The sequence below is a fragment of the Bos mutus genome, chromosome 28, assembly GCF_027580195.1.
Source record: "Bos mutus isolate GX-2022 chromosome 28, NWIPB_WYAK_1.1, whole genome shotgun sequence".
Taxonomy (NCBI): Eukaryota; Metazoa; Chordata; class Mammalia; order Artiodactyla; family Bovidae; genus Bos; species Bos mutus.
Window position 1 is genome coordinate 38456951 of NC_091644.1, and position 20977 is coordinate 38477927.

The 20977-nt window shown below is 41.9% G+C and overlaps 2 protein-coding genes across 5 annotated transcripts in view; one reads left to right on the top strand and one right to left on the bottom strand.

Annotated features, from left to right (window-relative positions):
- Positions 1–3994, top strand: part of TARBP1 (TAR (HIV-1) RNA binding protein 1) — a 67964-nt gene extending 63970 nt beyond the window's left edge. Inside the window, exons 27-30 of one of the 2 annotated variants that reach the window (XM_070364903.1) lie at positions 2112–2303; positions 2488–2612; positions 3029–3165; positions 3511–3994. In XM_070364903.1, coding sequence (XP_070221004.1) covers positions 2112–2303; positions 2488–2612; positions 3029–3165; positions 3511–3679 — 623 coding nt within the window. In that variant the 3' untranslated portion in view covers positions 3680–3994. Of the gene's footprint in view, positions 1–2111; positions 2304–2487; positions 2613–3028; positions 3166–3510 lie in introns of those variants that run through there. The other variant, XM_070364904.1, reaches the window with a different exon arrangement.
- Positions 3995–7488: 3494 nt separating this feature from the next.
- Positions 7489–16075, bottom strand: COA6 (cytochrome c oxidase assembly factor 6). 3 transcript variants are annotated; one of them, XM_070364648.1, is made up of 4 exons: positions 15771–15964; positions 15435–15614; positions 15079–15238; positions 7489–7835 (listed from the first exon to the last, which is right to left on the bottom strand). In XM_070364648.1, exons 2-4 carry the CDS (start codon positions 15437–15439, stop codon positions 7740–7742), a joined length of 261 nt encoding a protein of 86 aa, XP_070220749.1. In that variant the 5' UTR covers positions 15440–15614; positions 15771–15964; the 3' UTR covers positions 7489–7739. The 3 variants fall into 3 exon arrangements, with proteins under 3 accessions (XP_070220749.1, XP_005901847.1, XP_005901846.1); XM_005901785.3 differs by lacking the exons at positions 15435–15614; positions 15771–15964 and adding an exon at positions 15971–16075; XM_005901784.2 differs by lacking the exon at positions 15435–15614.
- Between the last annotated feature and the right edge of the window lie 4902 nt (positions 16076–20977).

Genomic DNA, 20977 nt, shown 5'->3' on the forward strand with positions numbered 1-20977 from the left:
CAGCTCACATATCCGTACATGACTGCTGGAAAAAAACCATAGCTTTGACTGTGTGGACCTCTGTTGGCAAAGTGATGTCTCTGCTTTTTAGTATGCTGTCTAGGTTTATCATAGCTTTTCTTCCAAGGAGCAAGCGTCTTTTAATTTCATGGCTGCCGTCACCATCTGCAGTGGTTTTGGAGCCTGAGAAAATAAAATCTGTCACTGTTTCCATTTTTTCCCCATCTATTTGCTATGAAGTGATGGGACCAAATGCCATATTCTTAGTTTTTGAATGTTGAGTTTTAAGCCAGCTTTTTCACTCTCTTTCACCTTCATCAAGAGGGTTTTTAGTTCCTCTTCTCTTTCTATGCTGAAACTTAAATGCTAGGATCCCCTGGGTGCCTTCATTTTTTCTTCCCATTGTGTTTGCTCTCCTTGCACATTTTTTACTTTTTTTACAGCTGGAAACCACCACCTGTGTAACTGCACCTTTCAGATCTTTGTCTCTCCCAGCCTCTTTCCTAAGCCTGCTGGATGCTTACACCAGCTCTTCTATAAGGTCTTTAAACTCAGTATCCAAACCCACATTAGCTTTCCACCCAGAGGCTCCTCCTCAGTGTTCCCTTTCTGTCAGTGGGGTTGCTTGCTCTCACAGAAGTCATTCTTTTCCTGTTGTCCCTTGCCATGTCTATCCGTTATAAGAGCTTGGCAACTCTGCCTTTCCTCTTCAGCCCCTCTCGCATTGTTTATTTGAGACTTTTTGTCTTTGCTGGGCTAGTGCAAAAGACTCTCAATGGTTTTCCATCCCCAGCTTCTCCTCCTCCACATCACTTTTGAGGATTTTTCTAAAACACAAAACCAGTACTGTTAACCTCTTCTTAAAACCCTGTACTGCCTCCTGTCTATATGATAAATTCTTTATCATTATACACAACGTCCTTAGGACCGGGTGTGAGTCATGTGCCTCCATCAGTTGACTGCTGTGAGAGCGCAGTCAAACTGAAAGCGCCGCCCAAGCCCTGTCCTGCTGCAGCCTGCATGTGCGCATTCCGTGTCCGCAGCCTGCACTGCCCTTCCCATGCTCTGCTCCGCAGACTAACTCTCCCTCCCTTGAGCCCTCCTGGGTCTGGCTCTTTGCCCTCCCCCAGCGTTAGTAACGCCTCCCTATGTGAGCACGCCATCAGTATAGGACTGCATCACCATCCTGTTCAGGTCTCTTCTGTCCCCAGGAACCTCAGTGCCCCCGTCTGCTCAGTCAGGTTCAGAGTGGGACAGGGTTGAGGAAGAGCCTGGAAGGAGGATCTCAGTCCTGAACACACAGTTAGACAGGTCAGTGTGTTCTGTGTGCTCAGCGAGTTGGTGAAGAGATAATTATTTCAAAGAATAGTCCTTATTTTAGAAAAGGGCTCCCAAGTACTTGTAAAATAAGATAAAAGCTGTTTATGTTGTTTTCTGGAATATAGTATTCCTACAGAAAATTCTAATCTAATAACACTGTTTGCAAAATACAGCATTATTTTCTGTATATCTAAGAAAAAATGCTACCAAACTATGAGGTGAGCCTTATGGATTCTAAGATGCTTCCAAATTTTGGGTATGCTAACATGGAAAAAATGTGCATCTTTTATTTTCACAAATTGTTGTATTTTGCTTAGTAGAGTTGAATTTGAATATTTGCAACTATTACTGAAAATGGCAATTGTATCTGAATCCAGCTAAAGTTCTTTAGTTAGAAATCTCATTTTAAACTGTTCATTTAAGCTCTTAAAAAGTATATATAAGACTTTCCTGGAGGTCTAGTGGTTAAGAATCCTCCTGCCAATGCAGGGGACACGGGTTTGATCCCTGATCCAGGAAGCTCTCATGAGCCCCGGTGCCTGCACCACGGCTCCTGAGCCTGCGCTCTAGAGCCTGAGAGCCGCAGTTACTGAAGCCCGTGCGGTTTGGAGCCCGTGCACCGCAGCGGAAAGTAGCCCCTGCTCAGCACAACCAGAGAAAGCCTGTGTGTAGCAACCAAAGTACCCAGCACAGCCAAAAGCAAATAAAATAAATCTTATCTCTATATACACACACATGTATATATATGCATGTAAATAAACAGAGGTTTATATTTTCTTTTTCCTTCCCAGGTTCCAACTCAGGTGAAGCAGATAACCAGTCAGAGTGGACTGATGTTCAGAAGAAGATTATCCCGTGGAAGAACCATGTTCCAGACTTTGACCTGGAGCTGGTATTTCAGGATCGTGCTGCCAAACTTGGAAAGTCAATCAGCAGACTGATTGTAGTGGCCTCACTCATTGATAAGCCAACCAATTTAGGAGGTAAAATGGCAGTTTTCCAGGGGGCTTGCTTACGGTCTTTTGATCCTGAAAATCTATACTCAACCCAGTGCCATCTGGGGCCTCCTGTCCACATTCCACCTTCTCCGGGAGCTTCAGAGGAACGCCCGGGTCCTGGTGGGCTTGGCCCTGGACTGGCGGCAGCATCCCTGCTTGTCCCGTGCAGGGCTGTGCCGGACCTGTGAGGTGTTCGGGGCCGCGGCGCTGGTCATGGGCAGCCTTCAGTGTGTCAGAGACAAGCAGTTTCAGCACCTCAGTGTTTCAGCAGAACAGTGGCTTCCTTTAGTGGAGGTGGGTGGAAAGTGCGTGATTATTAAAATTTTCATTCACCAGACTCTTTCTAGTACTGTCTTCACCTGTCCATCCTTTTGCAGTAGTCCAGCCTGTCATATTTTAAAAATAATACTAAAAAGTAAAATATAGCCCACTCTGTTCTCCCATTCTTTTTTTTCTCTCTCACACTATTATATTTTTAGAAATCATCAATAATGTAGACTTTGTAGTAAAATGTGTCCTGTTGTAACTCACTCTGGTTTTATAAATGTATGTGATGTTGGGAGCATTCTTTTTTATAGTGTATAATTCTGTCTTTTTCCTGTTAACAAATTTCAGTTTCATCAGTTTTTTTTTTTTTTTTTTTTTTACTGCTTTTACTCCCAGCAGGGCTGTAAATGAACGATTTAATATTCTGCTCTTTTTAAACTAAGGTAAAACCACCTCAGCTGATTGATTATCTACAACAGAAAAAGGCAGAAGGTTACACCATCGTGGGTGTGGAACAGACTGCCAAAAGTTTAGACCTAACCCGGTACTGCTTCCCTGAGAAGTCTTTACTCTTGTTGGGGTAAGAACTTTGTCTTGAGTCTCTGTCTTGAAAATGTTTCATAAGATTTACAATTTTACCTGGGCTCCTGGTCCTACACCCACACCCGACTTCTGACTTCAAGGTTTATGAAAAGCGCCACCCCCCACCCCCACCCCCCAGGTTTTCCTTTTACTTTACCTGTTGGGGATGGTCCGGTGGACATAGAATCAACCCATAAACCTTGTTACACTCTTATTTTTCTGGTACCATAGACTTTTGTTTCATTTTGTTAACCTGTCTCTTCCAGTAATATCCAGGATGTCTAAGAAAAAAAATTGTTTTTTACAAGAAAACTAACCTTTCTCTTCCATTTCTCTTCATCAGCAACGAACGTGAAGGGATTCCAGCGAATCTGATCCAGCAGCTGGACGTGTGCGTGGAGATTCCTCAGCAGGGCATCATCCGCTCCCTCAACGTCCATGTGAGTGGGGCGCTGCTGATCTGGGAGTACACCAGGCAGCAGCTGCTGAAGCAGGGGGTCTCCACAGCCTGACGCCCGCGCCTCACCTGAGACGGGTTGTTGTCGGTACTGCTGACATGTTTTAAAACTACCCGGACTCATGAGATAGATTCTGAAATCGACTGGGATACTTTGTCTTTTTTATTCACAGTTTAATGCCAAAACTTTGTCATGTGCCTTAACTATATTACTATATATGTTGTCCCCTTTAATAAACCTTTTTAGCTAAGTTGTATTGCTTCTTTAATAAAATATTTTAATTGTGGAAATAAAACAATGAGTTTTAGAAAGATCTTTTCTTTCCTAGAAACTAGTACTGTCAGAAATGTGGATTATGGTGGGAGAAGGCAGGATTAAGGCAGCTGCAGTTATCTATGAATACTGTTTCCTTGCCAGGAGGAAGCACAGGGGCTGGGGCTGTGGGGTGGGAAGAAAGTTTTCCCCATGAGGAAGTCACTGGCCTCCTGCTGCTGCTTTGTATCCATTTCTCAGGGAGGAAACATGCTTGGCAAGGTGTCAACTAGTGTTCCTGTAAAGTTCGTAATTTACTTTTAAAGCCATGAAATAGGCCATCAGTTCAGTTCAGCCGCTCAGTCGTGTGCGACTCTTGGTGACCCCATGGACTGCAGCACGCCAGGCTCCCTGTCTATCACCAACTCCGGAGTTTACTCAAACTCATGTCCATTGACTCAGTGATGCCATCCAACCATCTCATCCTCTATTGTTCCCTTCTCCCGCCTTCAGTCTTTCCCAGCATCAGGGTCTTTTCTTGTGAGTCAGTTCTTCGCATCAGGTGGCCAAAGTATTAGTTTCAGTTTCAGCATCAGTCCTTCCAATGAATATTCAGGACTGATTTCCTTTGAATGGACTGGTTGGATCTCCTTGCAGTCCAAGGGACCTCAAGAGTCTTCAACACCACAGTTCAAAAGTATCAATTCTTCGGCACTCAACTTTCTTTATAGTCCAATTCTCACGTCCATACATGACTACTGGAAAAACCATAGCTTTGACTAGAAGGACCTTTGTTGGAAAGTAATGTCTCTGCTTTTTAATATGCTTGGTTTAATAAGGTTGGTCATAACTTTTCTTCCAAGGAGCAAGCATCTTTTAATTTCATGGCTGCAGTCACCATCTGCAGTGATTTTGGAGCCCCCCAAAATAAAGTCTCTCACTGTTTCCACTGTTTCCCCATCTGTTTGCCATAATCATTCAGATAAAGTTTTTAGGAAATTTTCCTCTGTCACCTTTGCTCAGGGTTCAAATAATGATTAGATAGTAGTCTGTGTTCTCAGTGTTGTCTACAAGGACCCAGAGGAGGTGACTTACTCTTGCTCATTGTTACCAAAAGTAAGACTGGAACCCTCAAGGGTTGATTTTCTGTTTCTGTTCTTCTGAGGATTTTGTTATTAGGATTACTTTATTATTTAATGGTAACTATCACCTTCCAGCAGTGAACATAATCATTGTCTGGGTCGGTTTAAATAATATTTAGATTTCAGAATCTGTTACCTGTATATATGCTTTTCTTCTGCAGCTTTATTAAAACAATTTTTGTTTTGCATTAGAGTTGCAAAGATAGTACACATGCACTTCACCCAGATACCTCTAATAGGATCTTACATAACCATAGACATTCATCAAAACTAAGAAGTTAACATTGATAATGGTGCTGTTCACTAAGCAAACGATTCTGATCCATGTCCAGGTTCCCCGTTTCGCACTGATCCTTTTTCTGTCCCAGGAGCACTGGCCTTGGCACCCTGGATGCTGTATTGGTTCTACGCCATAGTCTCCTCCAATGTCTGACCAAGTTACGTGGGTCAGTTCCTTTCTTAGCCATTCCTTTCAGTGAGTTTATGTCATATATTTGTAATAGTTAGACTGGTTTATCAGTCTTCATCCCAAACTAGAATTCTCCCAAAGTCCTATTGGATTTTAGTGTGCACAAAGTCACTCATATAACTTGTGGGTTCTGACAAGTGCACACTTCGATGCCATACAAAGCAGCTTCCACACCTAAAACTTCCTTTGTGACCCCTTCAGAGGCAGCCTCCTTCTCCACCAGCCGTGAATACCAGTTCTGTTTCCCTGCGTCTTCGTCAGCACTTGGTACCATCAATGTTTTTAAGCCGTTCTAATAGGTATGTAGTGATAAACTGTTATGGCTTTAATTTGCATTACTCTACAAATAATAGGGAGTGTCTTCATAATATGTTATTTATAACACTGAATAGATTCGTGAAAACACACAATTTGCCCATTTTTTAAACTTGGGTGATTTTTTTAAAATAAGCGTTCAATATTCTAGATACAAATTCTCTATGATATATTTATGACTTGCAAATATTCTCTCCCAGTTTGTAATTTATCTTTTCATTCTCTTAATAGTGTCTTTCACAGAGCAGAAATTTTTAATATTGATAAAGTCCAACTTAGCTTTATTTCCTCTTATGGATTGTGCTTTTGAGGTCATCATCTAAAAATTCACTTCCAAACCCCAAATCATGTAGACTTTCTCTATACTTTCTTCTGTTAGTTTTATATTTGACATTTAAGTCTGTGCTCTATTTTGAGGTTTTTGTGTATCTATTTAACAAAGTGCAGTTTGTTCCGGCGTTCATTTTACTGTGTGTGGACACCCCCCTTCCCCCTTGTCCAAGCTCAGTTGACTGTGTCTGTGTGGCTGTACTTCTGGACTCTCTTCTGTTCTGTAACCATGTGTCTATCCTGCCAATACCATATTGTCCTTAATTACTGGAGCTTTACAGCAGCATTAAAATCATTTAATATGAACCTTCCAATTTTGTTCTTTTCAGAATTATTTTGCCTTTCCATACAAATTTTAGAATCAGCTTGTCAGTATATACCAAAAATCCTGAGATTTTTATTGGGGTTAATTTGAACCCATAGAATAAACTGGGGAGAATTTAACAGTTCCTTAACAACACTGAATCTTCTAATTCATGAACACAGTACCTCTCCAATTAAGTTGTTCTCTGATTTCAATGTTTTTTAGTTCTGAGGATATAGGTCCTACACATACTGTTAGATTATATCTAAGTATTCCTTTGTTTTTTTAGTGCTATTGTAAATGGTGTATTTTAAGTTTTAGATTCCAGTTTTTCATGGTGGTATACACAAATACGATTTTCTTTTGTATATTGACCTTGTTTCCTGCCACCTTTCTAAGATTCACTCACTAATTCTAGGTGCTTTTTTTGTAGGTTCTTTGGTATATTCTATAGAGATAATCATATTGTCCATGAATAGAGCCAGTTTTATTTCTTCTTTCTTTCCCATTTGTATGCTTTTTTTTGTCTTAACTGAAGTAGCTGGGAATCCAATACAGTGTTGAATAGGACAAGTGGGGACATTTTTACCTTGTTGCTGATTTTAGGGAAAAAGCATTCATTGTCTTGTTGTTTAGTAACCAAGTCATGTCTAACTCTGCAACCCCATGGACTGCAGCCCACCGGGCTCCTCTGTCCATGAGATTTCCCAGGCAACAATACTGGAGTGGGTAGCCGTTTCCCTCAGGGGATCTTCCCAACTCAGGGATCAAATCCGCATCTCTGCACTGGCAGCAGGATTCTTTACCCCCGAGCCACCTGGGAAGCCATTCATTGTCTTATCGTTAACTATATTAGCTGTAAGGCTCTTTTGTAGATGGTCTTGATTATATTACCTGTATATCTGAAGTTGAACCTTCAATTCCTCATTTTTTGGTGGCTGTATTAAAATGCTAACTCCCAGGACAATGGAAATCTATCTACTTTTTTCAGTATATATCTCTAAAATGGTATTTGGCTACTCCCCACCCTCCAACAGCACAAAGGCACACGTTTTTATAATTATGTTTTATTTTTTCTTAAAATATATATTTACTAAATTAAGCATATTTCATATCATTTTATTTCAATTCTTCATACTTTGAATAATGCAATCTTGTTACTTGATCATTTAAATTAAGAACCAGATATATGAAACAGGCTTTGGTGTCTGCCATCATTCAAACTACTATTGTCCCAGAGTCAAAGCATTTTTGAATGTCCAGAAAAAGTAATTTCAACCTTTCTGAAGTGTTCAGAACAGCCTAGGACTTTGCAGTCATTTTCGAAGGCTGGAAATCTCCTGCTTCAAATTTTTCTTTGAATTTTAAGTAGTCTCTTCTTTTATCAAAATATTTTATCTGTTGAGAAAAAAGGGTTTGAAATAAGGGTAAGCTATACAGATTAAACACAAGGAACAGACTTAAATGTAATTAATTATTCAATATAAATTATGTAAGTAGCCTAAGTAATTTATATTCTAGAGTCTCTATAAAGGGAGTGTAGACCAGTGAGTTCTAACCCTTCTTGGGTTATGAACCCTGCTGAGAATTTGAGTGTGCTGTGCACCTTTCTCAAGAAGCGTATCTGTGCTTAGACATGTAAAATGTGCCACGAGGGTCCACAGAACGCTCAGGTCATAACACTTCATGATTTAAGGCACTGTACAAGTTTTTCCTATCAACTATGAGTTCAATAAGCTTTATAATTCACCAGCCATGGTATTTCTATTTATTTTTGGCCGCACTACATGGCATATGGGATCTTAGTTCCCCAACCAGGAATTGAACTCAAACCCCCTGCAGTGGAAGCACAGAGTCTTAACCACTGGCCCACCAGGGAATACCTAACCAGTCATGATATTTTTATTAAGTTTATCTTATCCAGAAACATACATTTAAGGAGACACACATAATTAAAAATTATATGTATGAACTATGAATAAGGAAACTGATGGTAAAGCTTTAATAACTTAAAGATTTCATTTTATTATTTCTGTTTACATCCTCCTCTTGCCACAGGTAGTCTGGAGTATCGTAAAGCCCCATATCCTGAAACAGTAAAATCAAAGAAGTAGAAAACCAAGGCCAGACACAAAATCTTCATAGTCTTTATCTGAGCTGTTCTGCAGACAAGGCAAAGGCAGGATACGACACACATTTTCACTATCAGAATAGAAAAACTTTTCTTAGGATTTAATTGTTGAATATTTCAGTGGAGCCCAAGTAAGTAAAAATGAGCTTAGACTGAGAATGTAAAAATCTGCCCTGCCCTGTCTCGAGCTGGGATAAAAGATGTTAACATTCCTCCAGAGGATGTACTACAGGCAAAGACTGTCCTAAGAAACCCCTTTGAGTGACGCCTGCTTTCTTATTCACCAAAAAACTGTTTTCCAAAATCAAACTATCAGAAATTTGTTCTTTGAAGTTACTTTGGTAAAAATAAAACACCCCCACTTTTACCTGAGAGATCTGGCTGGCACTTTGACACAAAGAAGTAGTCCTGATCGCCAGCTCAGGTGCAGGACTGCAAGTAAGGGACTTGTGAGCATATGACATTCAGCATTTATCTTTGTAGGAAATAGGACCCTGGGTCCACTTCTCAGTCCGGAGTTGACGGCCTGCTTATACACAGAGCCCATCAAAGCATCACTTCATTTCAATTTCACCTAAACCCTATCCTTCCCCAAGCCCTCTGATAACTCCTTTCCACTTGGTGAGTGGCCCACAGCAACTCCAATGCATGGGCTCCCTGGTCACAGCATGCTAATAAATCTCACTGTCAGACTACATACCTCTAGTGGCCTTAGGCTGACTGAGCTGGGACGGATGTCATATGTAAAGGATATCAGATGAAGAAGTAGACAATGTCCTTAACATTTCTGTGGCAGATCAATAGATCTTTGCATTTCTCCTGTTACATTTTCAAATGGAATTAAGGGATAATTCCACTTAATGGTCCTACTTAGATTTCACTCCCAACTTGTCCAGAACTTACTTCTCTACAGACATGTTTTTCCTCCTCTGTCCCCTATTTCAGTGACTGCATCACTATCCACCCAAATGCTCCGATCTCTTTCCCCGTCTTGGTCGCTACAATACAGGCCGGCATCATTTCTCACTTGGATTGCTGTAATAGCTCTATAACTGGTTTCTCCACCTTCAATCCACCTGTCACGCCACTGCCAAGTATCTTTTGGAAATCTCAATTTGATCACGTCACTGCTTGTTTAAAGATCTTTCAAGGTATCCTTATTGCCTTTAAGGGCAACATCCAAACTCCTTGTTTGTAAGACAAACGAGGTCATTCAAGACTAAATCTCTGCCCCCTGGCTATCCTCTGGGTGTACCACCATCCCCTGAAATGCTAGCCACCCAGAGCTACCCCATTTCCCCAGTGTGCTGATTCTCATGCATCTTGCTTCCATGCCTTTCATATGTCATACTCTGCTTGAAAATCTTTTCTCTCTAGTCTTTACCACCTGCTTCAGTTAACAGTGGAAGGCCCTCAACGTGTGCACACTTACGAGGCTAATGTCCAAAAAGGCTGACAAATCAACAGGCATTCCTTGAAAAGCACTGTACATACAACGCCAGTGTCCTCTAAGCCATTAAATGAGATGCAGTATAGTAGCATGAATGCCAAAATACTGGAATTTCTGAGACATTTCAAAGCTTGACAGGGAAAAGACAATGTCCAAAGTTGACGTTGTTGTTCAGTCACTAGGTCATGTCCAACTCTGCAACCCCATGGACTGTAGCACACCAGGTTTCCCTGTCCTTCACTATCTCCCAGAGTTTGCTCAAACTCATGTGCACTGAGTTGGTGGTGCCATCCACATTGATAGATACCGCTGTCCAGTTGCTCTGTTCATGGAAGCCTGCGTTGGATGATGCTAGAATGACAGACCTGATCCCTGCTCCTTCCTCGGTTAAAGAACCAATAGGAGACTTTAAGTGGGACCATAATACAAGGCAAACTGATGGAAGGGCTAAGCAAGGGGGTGAGCATGCTTGCTCAGTCGCTAAGTTGTGTCTGACTCTTTGTAACCCCACGGACTGTAGCCCACCAGACTCCTCTGTCCATGGGATTTCTCAGGTAAGAATACTGGAGTGGTTTGCCATTTCCTTCTCCAGGGGATTGTCCCAGGCTAGGGATCGAACCCACGTCTCCTGCTTGGCAGGCAAATTCTTTACCACTGAGCCACCAGGGAAGCTCAAAGCAAGGAGGGAGGGAAAAGTAATTTGGTTTTGTGATGACATATTAGTTTTATGGCCTACATATTATGTAACAAATTTGTTTTTTTAGTGTTTTATGATAGAAGCATTCACTGTAAATCTCTATTTGGTTCTACTTTTATCTTTACTATTCATCTGTGACTTCAGCTAAGTGAAAGAATATAAATTCTGGAATTGGAGAGACCTCTGTTCTAATCCTCTCCCCACCACTTTACTGGTTAGCTGATCTTGAACAAATTATTTCACCTCTCTGAGCCTTAGTTCCTATTATATAAAAGAGATACAATGGCACCTCACAAGACTGAATGAAAATTAAAGCAAATGCAAACACAACATCTTGCATAAAATACACCCAGAGGACACCCCATCACCTCCCTCCCTGTCACCCTCTCCACCTTCTCATACACATCTCTGGAGATATCTTTCATTTTTATTCTATGGCAATTGGGTAAGACTTCAACAAGTCTTGAGTAGAAAGAAAAGGTGAAAAGGGAGCAAAAACCTGAGGGCACAGGCTAGAAAACAGCTCAGTTATGGACTGAGTCTGCAGAAGACAAAGGTTTTCCGTGGGTGCGTGTCCCTGTCAAACGCAGCAGAAGTTACTTTGACTACTTTGCCCACACCCCTTTTTTCTTGGAGGCATCTATAACTTTTCAGGTTGTTGTCATTTTCTCTAACAACACTCATGTCATAACTCAGATGGTTTCAGTATCCATGTGGTTGATCCTTTCAACACCCTGGCCTCTCAGCTCCTTGACCTCTTTCTTCAATGATCTTTTCCTCCAACCTACCTCACTGCCAGGATCAAAGCCTAGCCCTTGTCCTTACCAACAAATATAGCCACGCCATAACCCCAATTCTGAACATTTCTGTTCTCCGAATGCCCACTCTTCACTTTCTAAGACCCTGATGCCAACAATCCATTGATCACACTACCTTTTCATTGACCATCATCCCCCTCATACCCTCACTTGTCTCCTTACCCTGAACCCAAAGCTTCTCAGTGGCTTCCCCTGTCATTCAGAGGAAAAGCCACTGTCCCCGGCTTCTCAGTGCTGAATATCCTAACTTCTATTCTCTCCTTGCTGTTCCTTAAGCACACTGGATCCGACCCTATTGCAGGGGTGTTGTGTTACCCTGCTTCACTCCTGAGACCAGTCCTTCAACAATTCCCACTGTGGAGCCTGACACTCATTTCTGGGACTGTATTGATGTTAGTATCTTTGCCTGAGATGGGGAGCAGGTGAGGAGGGGCCTGTTGGATACAAGATGAGGAAGAATTCATTCGTGTATATGCAGAGGTCAAGGTTGGTCCTTGAGAACATCCAAATAGAGAGCTCTGGAGTTAAAGAGGATGTAGATTTGGGCCTCAACACCTAAGTGGTACTTCAAGCCGTGGCTGCAGGTAAGACTGGCTTGGGAAAGTTAAGCAGCATAGAAGGGAACTCTACAGGGTATGATTTAACAGACACACGAAAGCCTGCCAAAAAGCTATGGCTGCTGGAGACAAGGAAAACTAGGGGAGTGAATTATGAAGGAAGAACGCCACCAAGGAGGTGAAGTGAAAGTCGCTTAGTTGTCTGCGACTCTTTGCGACCCCATGGACTATACAGTCCATGGAATTCTTCAGACCAGAATACTGGAGTGAGTAACCTTTCTCTTCTCCAGGGGATCTTCCCAACCCAGGGATCGAACCCAGGCCTCCAGCATTGCAGGTGGATTCTTTACCAGCTGAGCCACAAGGGAAGCCCACCAAGGAGGTAATGCTTTTGTATTTAAATAAACTTGCATTATGACTAAGTTTCCAGAACATGAGATTTGCACAGTCTAATCCACGGGTTCTTTTCTTGCATGACAGGGACAAAAAGAAGGATGTGGATCAGAGAAGAGCATGAGGTCTGGACTCAAGACTACTCAGCTTGAATGCAGGCTCTGCACTTACACATGACCTGGGCCCTCAGAAGTAAAATGGGGTAACAGAGCTACTGTGAGGAATAAATTATATAGATGATGCACCCGAAGTGCCTAGAGCCTGTACTAATAAATGTTAGCTGTGACTAGAATGCGGGAACCTGGACAGAGGGTGGGCCTGCATGCCATGGCACTCGGCCTATGTATGAGTGGAGGAGACATCAATAAAGAAGCACTGGCTGATGGTAAAAACCCTTTATGATGCTGAGAACAGAAGTTGTCCTGAAATCAGGGAGATGGGAAGGTCCATTAGCCATTAGGATGGAGAAAAAGCAGTGTCTTTTGGTGGGGAGAAAGAGGAAAAAAAAAAAAAGACTGAAGTGCAACTTTTCAAAGGGGCTAAGACAGTGATTCCAGCTGTGGTTATCCACCAGAATCACCGGTTGAGCCAGAGCCCTTTTAAAAGAAGCTTCCAGAAGTTTGCAGATCTGAGATGAGGTCTGAGACATAGCTGTCTTTTTTTTTATATTTCCACATGATTCTGACATGTAAACCTGGAGTGGAAAATCCTGGCTAGGCTGTCAAAAGACATGTCTCAGGGTGAAGAGGTTCTCCTGGGAAAATGTGGGGTAGGGAAGGGTGGACATGGAACCTGCCAACACTCAACTCAAAGGGCTTCATCACTCTCATCCTACATCCCTGTTTCTAAGTGACCACAGAGCCAGTGAGCAGAGAGTGAGAAGAAGGGCCTGTTGCATAGGCAGGAACAGTATCCAGGCCTTGAAGGAATTGGATGTTGGCCCAAACTCCCCCATTTTCCACCTACTTTGTAAACTAGGAGTTAAGTCTCTGTGCATCTATCTAATGGGAAAACCAGAGATGTATAATATTTGCCTAAGTCATTATCTACCCAACCACCAAGCTCCTGATTTATCACTTTTCAGTTTATATGGCAAGTTAGACATCTGATTGTTGTAGTAATCCCATGGGACAGGTTACACTGTGCTGCTTTTACACACACAGAGTTCATCTAAAGCAATTATCTCTTCAATGCCATCATCCCTACCCTCCATCACAGCCTTCTTGTGGTCTTCAAGCCTCAGCTTCTTCATCTAAACATTTGAGGTGTGAAAAGGTGAAGGTCGTAAATCCACTTCATCTCTAAAATGATCTGTTCTCAAACTGCTTGGTAAAGTTTGGAGGAGCATGATGGTAAGAAATCAAATCAAAGTTCAAACCTCACAGCAGCCAGCTGGACCAGACTTAGAACTATGGTTCTGCCACTTACTGACCAATACAGAGCAAGCAAGTTATTGCAATGCTCTGGGCTTCTGCTGTCTGATCCAGAAACTGACAGCAACAACATGCAACTCAAAGGGTGTTAGTGAAGAGCATCAAGCACTTACTGAGCCTGGTGATGGGAGGTGCCTTTTCCACCCCTTCCCATTTGAAGGACAGGCCCTACAGAGCATGAGCATGTGTCAGCGAGGCGTCTGGAGGGGCTGGTGGCAGAATCCCCCATGCGATCATTTTGTTTCTTCTACTCCCTGAGCTCCTTTGTGTTTCAGGTATATGATCACATGATTTTGAGCAGCCAACAGGGAAAGCTTTATTTCTGACAGGAGCTCTAGGAAGATGAACCTGCCAACTCTTGCCCAAGATTAAATACTATCCTTTCAGAAGATCCTGGAAAGGGATTTCCCTGGTGATCCAGTGACTAAGACTCTGTGCTCCCAACACAGGGGACCTGGGTTTGATCCCTGGTCAGGGAACTAGAGGGCTTCCCTGTGACTCAGAGGTACAGAATCTTCCTGCAATGCAGGAGATGCAGAAATGTAGGTTTGATCCCTGAGTGGGGAAGATCTCCTGGAGGAGGAAAATTCCATGGATAGAAGAGCCTGAAGGGCTACAATCCGTGGGCTTGTAAAGAAGAAAGTGAAAGTGAAGTTATGTTGGACTCTTTGCAACCCCATGGACTATAGCCTGCCAGGCTCCTCTGTCCATGGGATTCTCCAGGCAAGAATACTGGAGTGGGCTGCCATTTCCTTCTAACAACAACATGGAACTAGATCCCACATGCCACAAATAAAGATCCCACATGCCACAACTAAGACCCAGGACAGCCAAATAAATCTTTTTTTTTAAAAAAAAAAAAGATCCTGCAAAAATCTACCAATTTAGGGGGTTGGAATTTTTTGGTTATTTATCACAGTAGTCTTGAGTCCAGACCCCAGTTTGTTTTTCAAGGAACTTTAAAGAGTCTGGTGACATTTTCCAAAGGTCTGCGCGATATGTACATAAAACAAGCCTGTATTACCGGACAAGGTTTTCTCTGCGGCTCACAGAAACTGTTGACTTGACACACCTCAGAGGGTCCTTCATTTCATAGTTCACCACTCACTATAAGCTCTATGTATTTTGACAGTGAACAGCAACATGTGCAAGTGTAACTTACCCACTGTTGGGGACAACTTGATTCAAATGAGCTTCTTAACTTCTTGCACTTAGAAGCGTCCTCTGTGTTCTCATCTAAACACTTCCAGTACTCATCGCGGGCTCCCCAGCAAGCCTGCCTTTCTTTCATAGTTGGGGCTGCCATTCCTAGCGGACTCAAGCTGTCAACCAAAATATGTGATATTAACAAGGGACTTATAATACCAGAGAAGGCAAGCCAAAGAAAAAGATACTGTCGTTCCCTGCGACCCCCTCTTTTTAAAGCTTTGCCTCCGGATTTTAATGATGCGACCACAACTAATCAGTTCTACAGGAACGTTATCATAAAAGCACGCGCAGGGGAAACTTATCTCTTACTCCATGTAATTGCTCCGCTGCTGAGGTAGCAGCTTGGCCTCAGAAAGCCGCTGTTAGATTGCTGGCTCCCACATGGTCTGTCGCTTAAGCCAGTGCGTGTATTCTCTCGAGACTATTTCCCCATCGGTAAAACGAGGGTAGCACTGCCCATTTTAAAGGGTTGCTGTTCGAACCAAAGTGCTGTACAAATAAATGCAGGAGGGCAAAATCACCAGGCAGGACAAGGAGCGCTACTTCGTCTGACAGAAGAGAAGCCCGAGGCTCGCGGAGAGTCAGCTACCTCCCGGGTCCATAGCCTCTCGGGCGCGCCCCACCCGGCCCCGCCAGCAAGCCCACCTCTCCGCCCGCCCAGAACAAGGTTCCCTTCGGCGCCGACGGGAGGAAAGAATCACGCGGTCCAACAACACGGGAAGAAGGGCGTGGGGCCGAGTTGGCGCCGCACTGTCGCCTCGCCCGCTTGGGCAAGTCACGTAGACCCCAGCACCTCAAGGAAACAATTCACTTAGCGAATTCGCTGGCCTTGGAATGACCCTTACAGGTTACCGTTCTGTTCCAGGAGGACGGGACTTCCGGTTCCCTTCTCTTATGTGTCGGAGTGACTTCCGTGCCTGCCCCAGCTAGGGCACCGGGTCCTAGCGGTCGTGGAGGTGAAAAGTGGGTGGGATCTGGTCACTCCTCAGAGTGGCCTTGGCTTTATTAATATCTCAGTGTCTGTCACCGTACAGTTTTTCGTAATTTTAACGAACTGTGCTCCTTTCGTGAATCTAAATTTGTATACACATTGCGCCAAGCGCCGGCCGGAAGATTTCATGTGCAAGCCCTGCCGGAAACGGCGACTTTGTGTGGAAGTTGGCACCTGAGGTGAGAAAGAGACGAAACCTCAAAGAGCTGTGAGGGCTTAACTCCTCGCTTCTTAGATTAAAAGAAAAAAAGAAATGGCCCCCAGAAAGAGGCGGTGACGCCCCAGGACACATGGCAAATAAGTGACTAAGCTGAGAATCCAGGGTACCAAACTCCCGGTTTCCAGATTCAGGTTTGATCCGGTTACATCTCTTAACATCATCCATCACCTTTTCCTTGTTTGAACTCTTGCGGCTTTCTTCTATAGATGATTTTTAACAAGCCTTCCCCAGTGACTATTAAGCAAAAGAAAATCAGAAACGATATAGAAAATCTGAATAAAATGATGTGTGAATTTGACCTAGTGAATACTCTCAGAAAAACAACCAAAGTCAGAGCATAGGTTTTTTGGAAAGCGAACATACTACCAACATCAACCACATACCTAGCTGTAAAGTGACTCGCAACAAATTTTAAAGGTCAATCGGCATGTGTTTTTTTAAGCACATGTTCTAGTTAAGCTAGAAATCAATAAAGAATTATAAAAATAAGCCCATATAACCCATAGCCAATCATAATGCTAATAATGAGAAAATACTTTGAGCCAAACAATAAAATACAATAGGAACACCTGTAAAATAAAGCTAATGAAGTACTTAAAGGAAAATTTACAATCTTAAGTAAGTATACTAGAAAAGAGGCTGAAAGATCTTCAGCTAAACATCCCCTTTCCAGAAGTTAGAAAAAGGAGAGCAAAGTTAAGGAAAGTAGGAGGGAAATAATGCTAAAAGCAGAAATCTTACCAATTCCATGATCAATAGTATCATAGTGCTAGCTTGAAATTGCCTCTGATGGGAATCTTCACACTGTGGAAATCAAACAAGATAGTGTTTTGTTCTGTTCAATAGTGTTTTGTTTTGTTTTAGTGCACTAGCACATCACTTCATACACTAGATTTTTAAAATCCAAAGTTGATTTTTTTGGGGGGAAAAGACTAATAACATTGACAAAAATTTAATGGGATTTGGCAATAAAAGGAGAGATATTAACAAATTATACCAGTAATGAAACTGTATTTTAGAAATCAAAAGAGAACATCTTATAAACAACTTAATGCAAATATAATTTAGATGATTGTGCAAATCTCAAGAAAAACAACTAGCTCACTCAAGAGAAGGAAATATGAATAGTCCCAAACCAGTATATAATTTGAATCAGTAGTAAAGAACTCACACACAAATTCCAGGTTCATGTTTCCACCAGTTAATTCCTCCAAACTTTGAAAAATTCCATTTTTTATTATATAAGGCTACCATAACTTTTGTACTAATTACAGAATCTCCAAACTTTGAAAACCCAACTCTTTGGAACTCATTTGGTGAAAAAAAAAAAAAAAATGTGACTTAGTGACATGATAATCACTTATATATCACTTAGCTGATGATATGTTTTGCTGTGGAAATATTGGTATTTTTGATCATAGGTACTGTCCCATTTCTTCTCATATAGTGTACACTGCATGTTCTGTGGTACCTTTCCAACATCCAGAAAAGTCTGTATTCCAGAACACATCTGACTCCAAGTATTTCAGGTAAATTAGGACCTATATGGGAGAATGATTTTAAGACTTTAGGTTTGAGAATAACTTTTTTTTAGCCATAAAGGAAAAGATCGATACATTCAACTACATTAAAATTAAGGACATTTGTTTACAAAATACCACCATAAAGTGAGTGGAAAAGCCACAATATGGGAGAAGTTTGCAAAGCATATAATGAGGAATTAGTACCCAAAATATATAGACACCTATGAATCAATAAGAAACAGATGACCTAATACTAAAAATAGGCAAACAGCTTAAGTAGGCACAGCACCTATGAAGAAATATAAATGACAATAGAAAATATGCACATCCATATTAGTAGCCACAGACATGAACATGAAAATCACAATGCCATATTAGTATGCACCCACCAGACGAAAGAATAATTAAGTCTGACAGTAATAAACTTTCAAGCAGGATAAAGCAAAGAGAATTCTCGAACACTAATTAATGGTAGTGTAAATTGATACAATCACTTTGGAAAACTGTGACTTTATCTAGTAAAGTTGAAGATACACATTCATTATGACAGCAATTCTGTTCAGAATCTCATATATGTGCATCTTTGTAATAGCTAAAAACAACAAACAATCCAAACATATCAATAATAGGATGGATAAATTGTGATGTGGTCATACAGTGAAATATAATACACCAATGAAAATTGACAACCATTATAGCCATCTATAATAACATGATGAATCTCAGTGCTGAGTAAAGGAGGCAAATATGGCAAAAACCAATACAATATTGTAAAGTTAAAAAATAAAATATATAAAAAAAAGACTAAATACGTTTCCACTTACATCAGATTCAAAAATGCAAAACTCAGCTCTACTGTTAAGGATACATACATTAAATAATAAAACTGCTAAGAGATACAGGATGTGACCAAGGAGGGCTTCCGAGGCACTGACAATGTTCTGTTTCTAAAACTGGATGTTGTTTTATACTTATTCTTTGAACTGTACAATATATCTTATACACTCTTCTGTGAGTAAGAATGAATATATGTCATATATAACTTTTAAGTAGAGTAGTTATTTGGCCAGATAAAGGTCATCTTTAGTACATTTGAGTCACAGAAAGGTAAAAATAATGGTAATTCAGAATATTTATAGTGTGATTACTAAGTTTTTAATGACTTTACCATCTTATGTGCTCTTCTAGGTCAAAAGTCAATAGTCTCTAGTGCTAACTGCCACGTGGGCTGCTAAGCAATTCCTGCTGGTAGGCCTGGGGCACAGTGCCTGTGCATGTGCTCAGTCGTGCCTGACCCTTTGCAACCCCATTGACTGCAGCCCACCAGGCTCCTCTGTCCATGGAGTCTTCCAGGCAAGAATACTGGAGTAGATTGCCATTTCCTCCTCCAGATCTTCCCAACCTGGGGATTGAAGTTGGGTCTCCTGTGTCTCCTGCATGGGCAGGCAGATTCTTTACCAGTTGCAACACATTGGGAAGTCCATGCCTGGTGCACAGACAAGGAGAATATTACCAAAGAGATTCAATGAATTGCAATAATGCCCTTTCCCCCACCCCTGCTTATTCTCAAGAAGCTCTGTGGTCTAGCCAAGAGCAAAAACAACTAGAAGAGAGAAATTTTGAGGTGTTGATATGGTAAATAATAAAAACAATAATGCAGGGTAAGAATTGCAGAGGCCAGATTCACTTAAAAAATCTTGAAGACTGTGGGCAAGTAAAAGAATAAGGGTGCCATAAAATGATTTCACATGTGCTGTTTTGACCCAAAGGAAGTGTAATCTCCCGCCTATGTTTGGATAAGAGAGGAGGCGAAGAGAAGTCAGGGTGAAGAGGTAGAAGGCATGTCGTATTGCCATCGAGAGAAGCTTCGTGTGGGCGTTCTCCAGTCTGAACTAAGTAGCTCCCCAAACCAGTGGTGGGCAGGGCCAGACAGATCCAGTAGCACTGAAAATGTATGTGTTGTTTTTCTGTTGCTGCCCACTGACTTTTATTTATAATCTGTACTGTTTTACAAAGCAGTCATCATAGACTCCTACTCAGGGACACAAACAAGAAAGATTTCTTTGACTTCAGTGTTGCTGCAGAGATCCTTTGGAATTCTTTTAGATCTCTGTGCTGAATCCTTGTCTTCTTCCTCCTATGAACTATAGGTATGCTTAACTGTAGGTAGGGGCTTCCCTGGTGGCTCAGAGGTTAAAGCATCTGCCTGGAATGCAGGAGACCGGGTTCAATCCCTGGGTTGGGAAGATTCCCTGGAGAAGGAAATGGCAACCCACTCCAGTACTCTTGCCTGGAGAATCCCACGGAGAGAGGAGCCTGGTAGGCTACAGTCCATGGGGTCACAAAAGGTCAGACACGACTGAGCAACTTCGCGACATGATGATGCTCCAAGATGTTGCCTTTTTTTTCTTTTTCTTTTCTTTGCATTCTGTTTTCCATGGTGAGCTGATCATAGCTCTAGTTTTTTTTTTTTTTCCAGAAAGACTTGCAAGTCTGTGTTTTAGTCCTAAAAGAACCTCTGTGCCAGTTCTCTCTTTCCAAGTCTCTAAGGTTCATCTCCATCTGTTTGCTCTTCCATCACTCCAGTAAGGTTAAAATTGGAACACATAGTATTCTTTCTCCAGAACAGCTTCTGCCTATAAGCTGTTCTTTTCATCAGTTCTGTAAGTCCTTTGGCTTCTAGTTGGAAACTGTTGACTCTTCTTTCACGCTCCTTGTTCTGTACTTACATAGCCAGATTACTTCACAGGTTTTAAGCACCTGCACAGTGCCAGGCACCGTGATTGGCCTTGGGGATAGAAAGATAAATAAGGATAGATCTTGGCCCTTGCGAAGCTCATTCTTGGGGAGGACATAACCCATACTGCCCTCTAATAAAGAGTATTAAGGGCTATGGTAAAGGCATGCACCAACTACAGTGGGAGCCTGGAATAGGAATTAAATCAAGAAAGGAAACACAGGCATTGTCAGAAGTTCAGTGGATAAGAGTGTGACTAGGCTTGAGTTCTACCCACTCCCCCTGCCAGTAATGTCAAGCTATGGACCTTGGACAGGTTACTGAACTTATATACACATGGGTTTCCTCAACTGAACATGTGGATGATTAGAATATCTACTT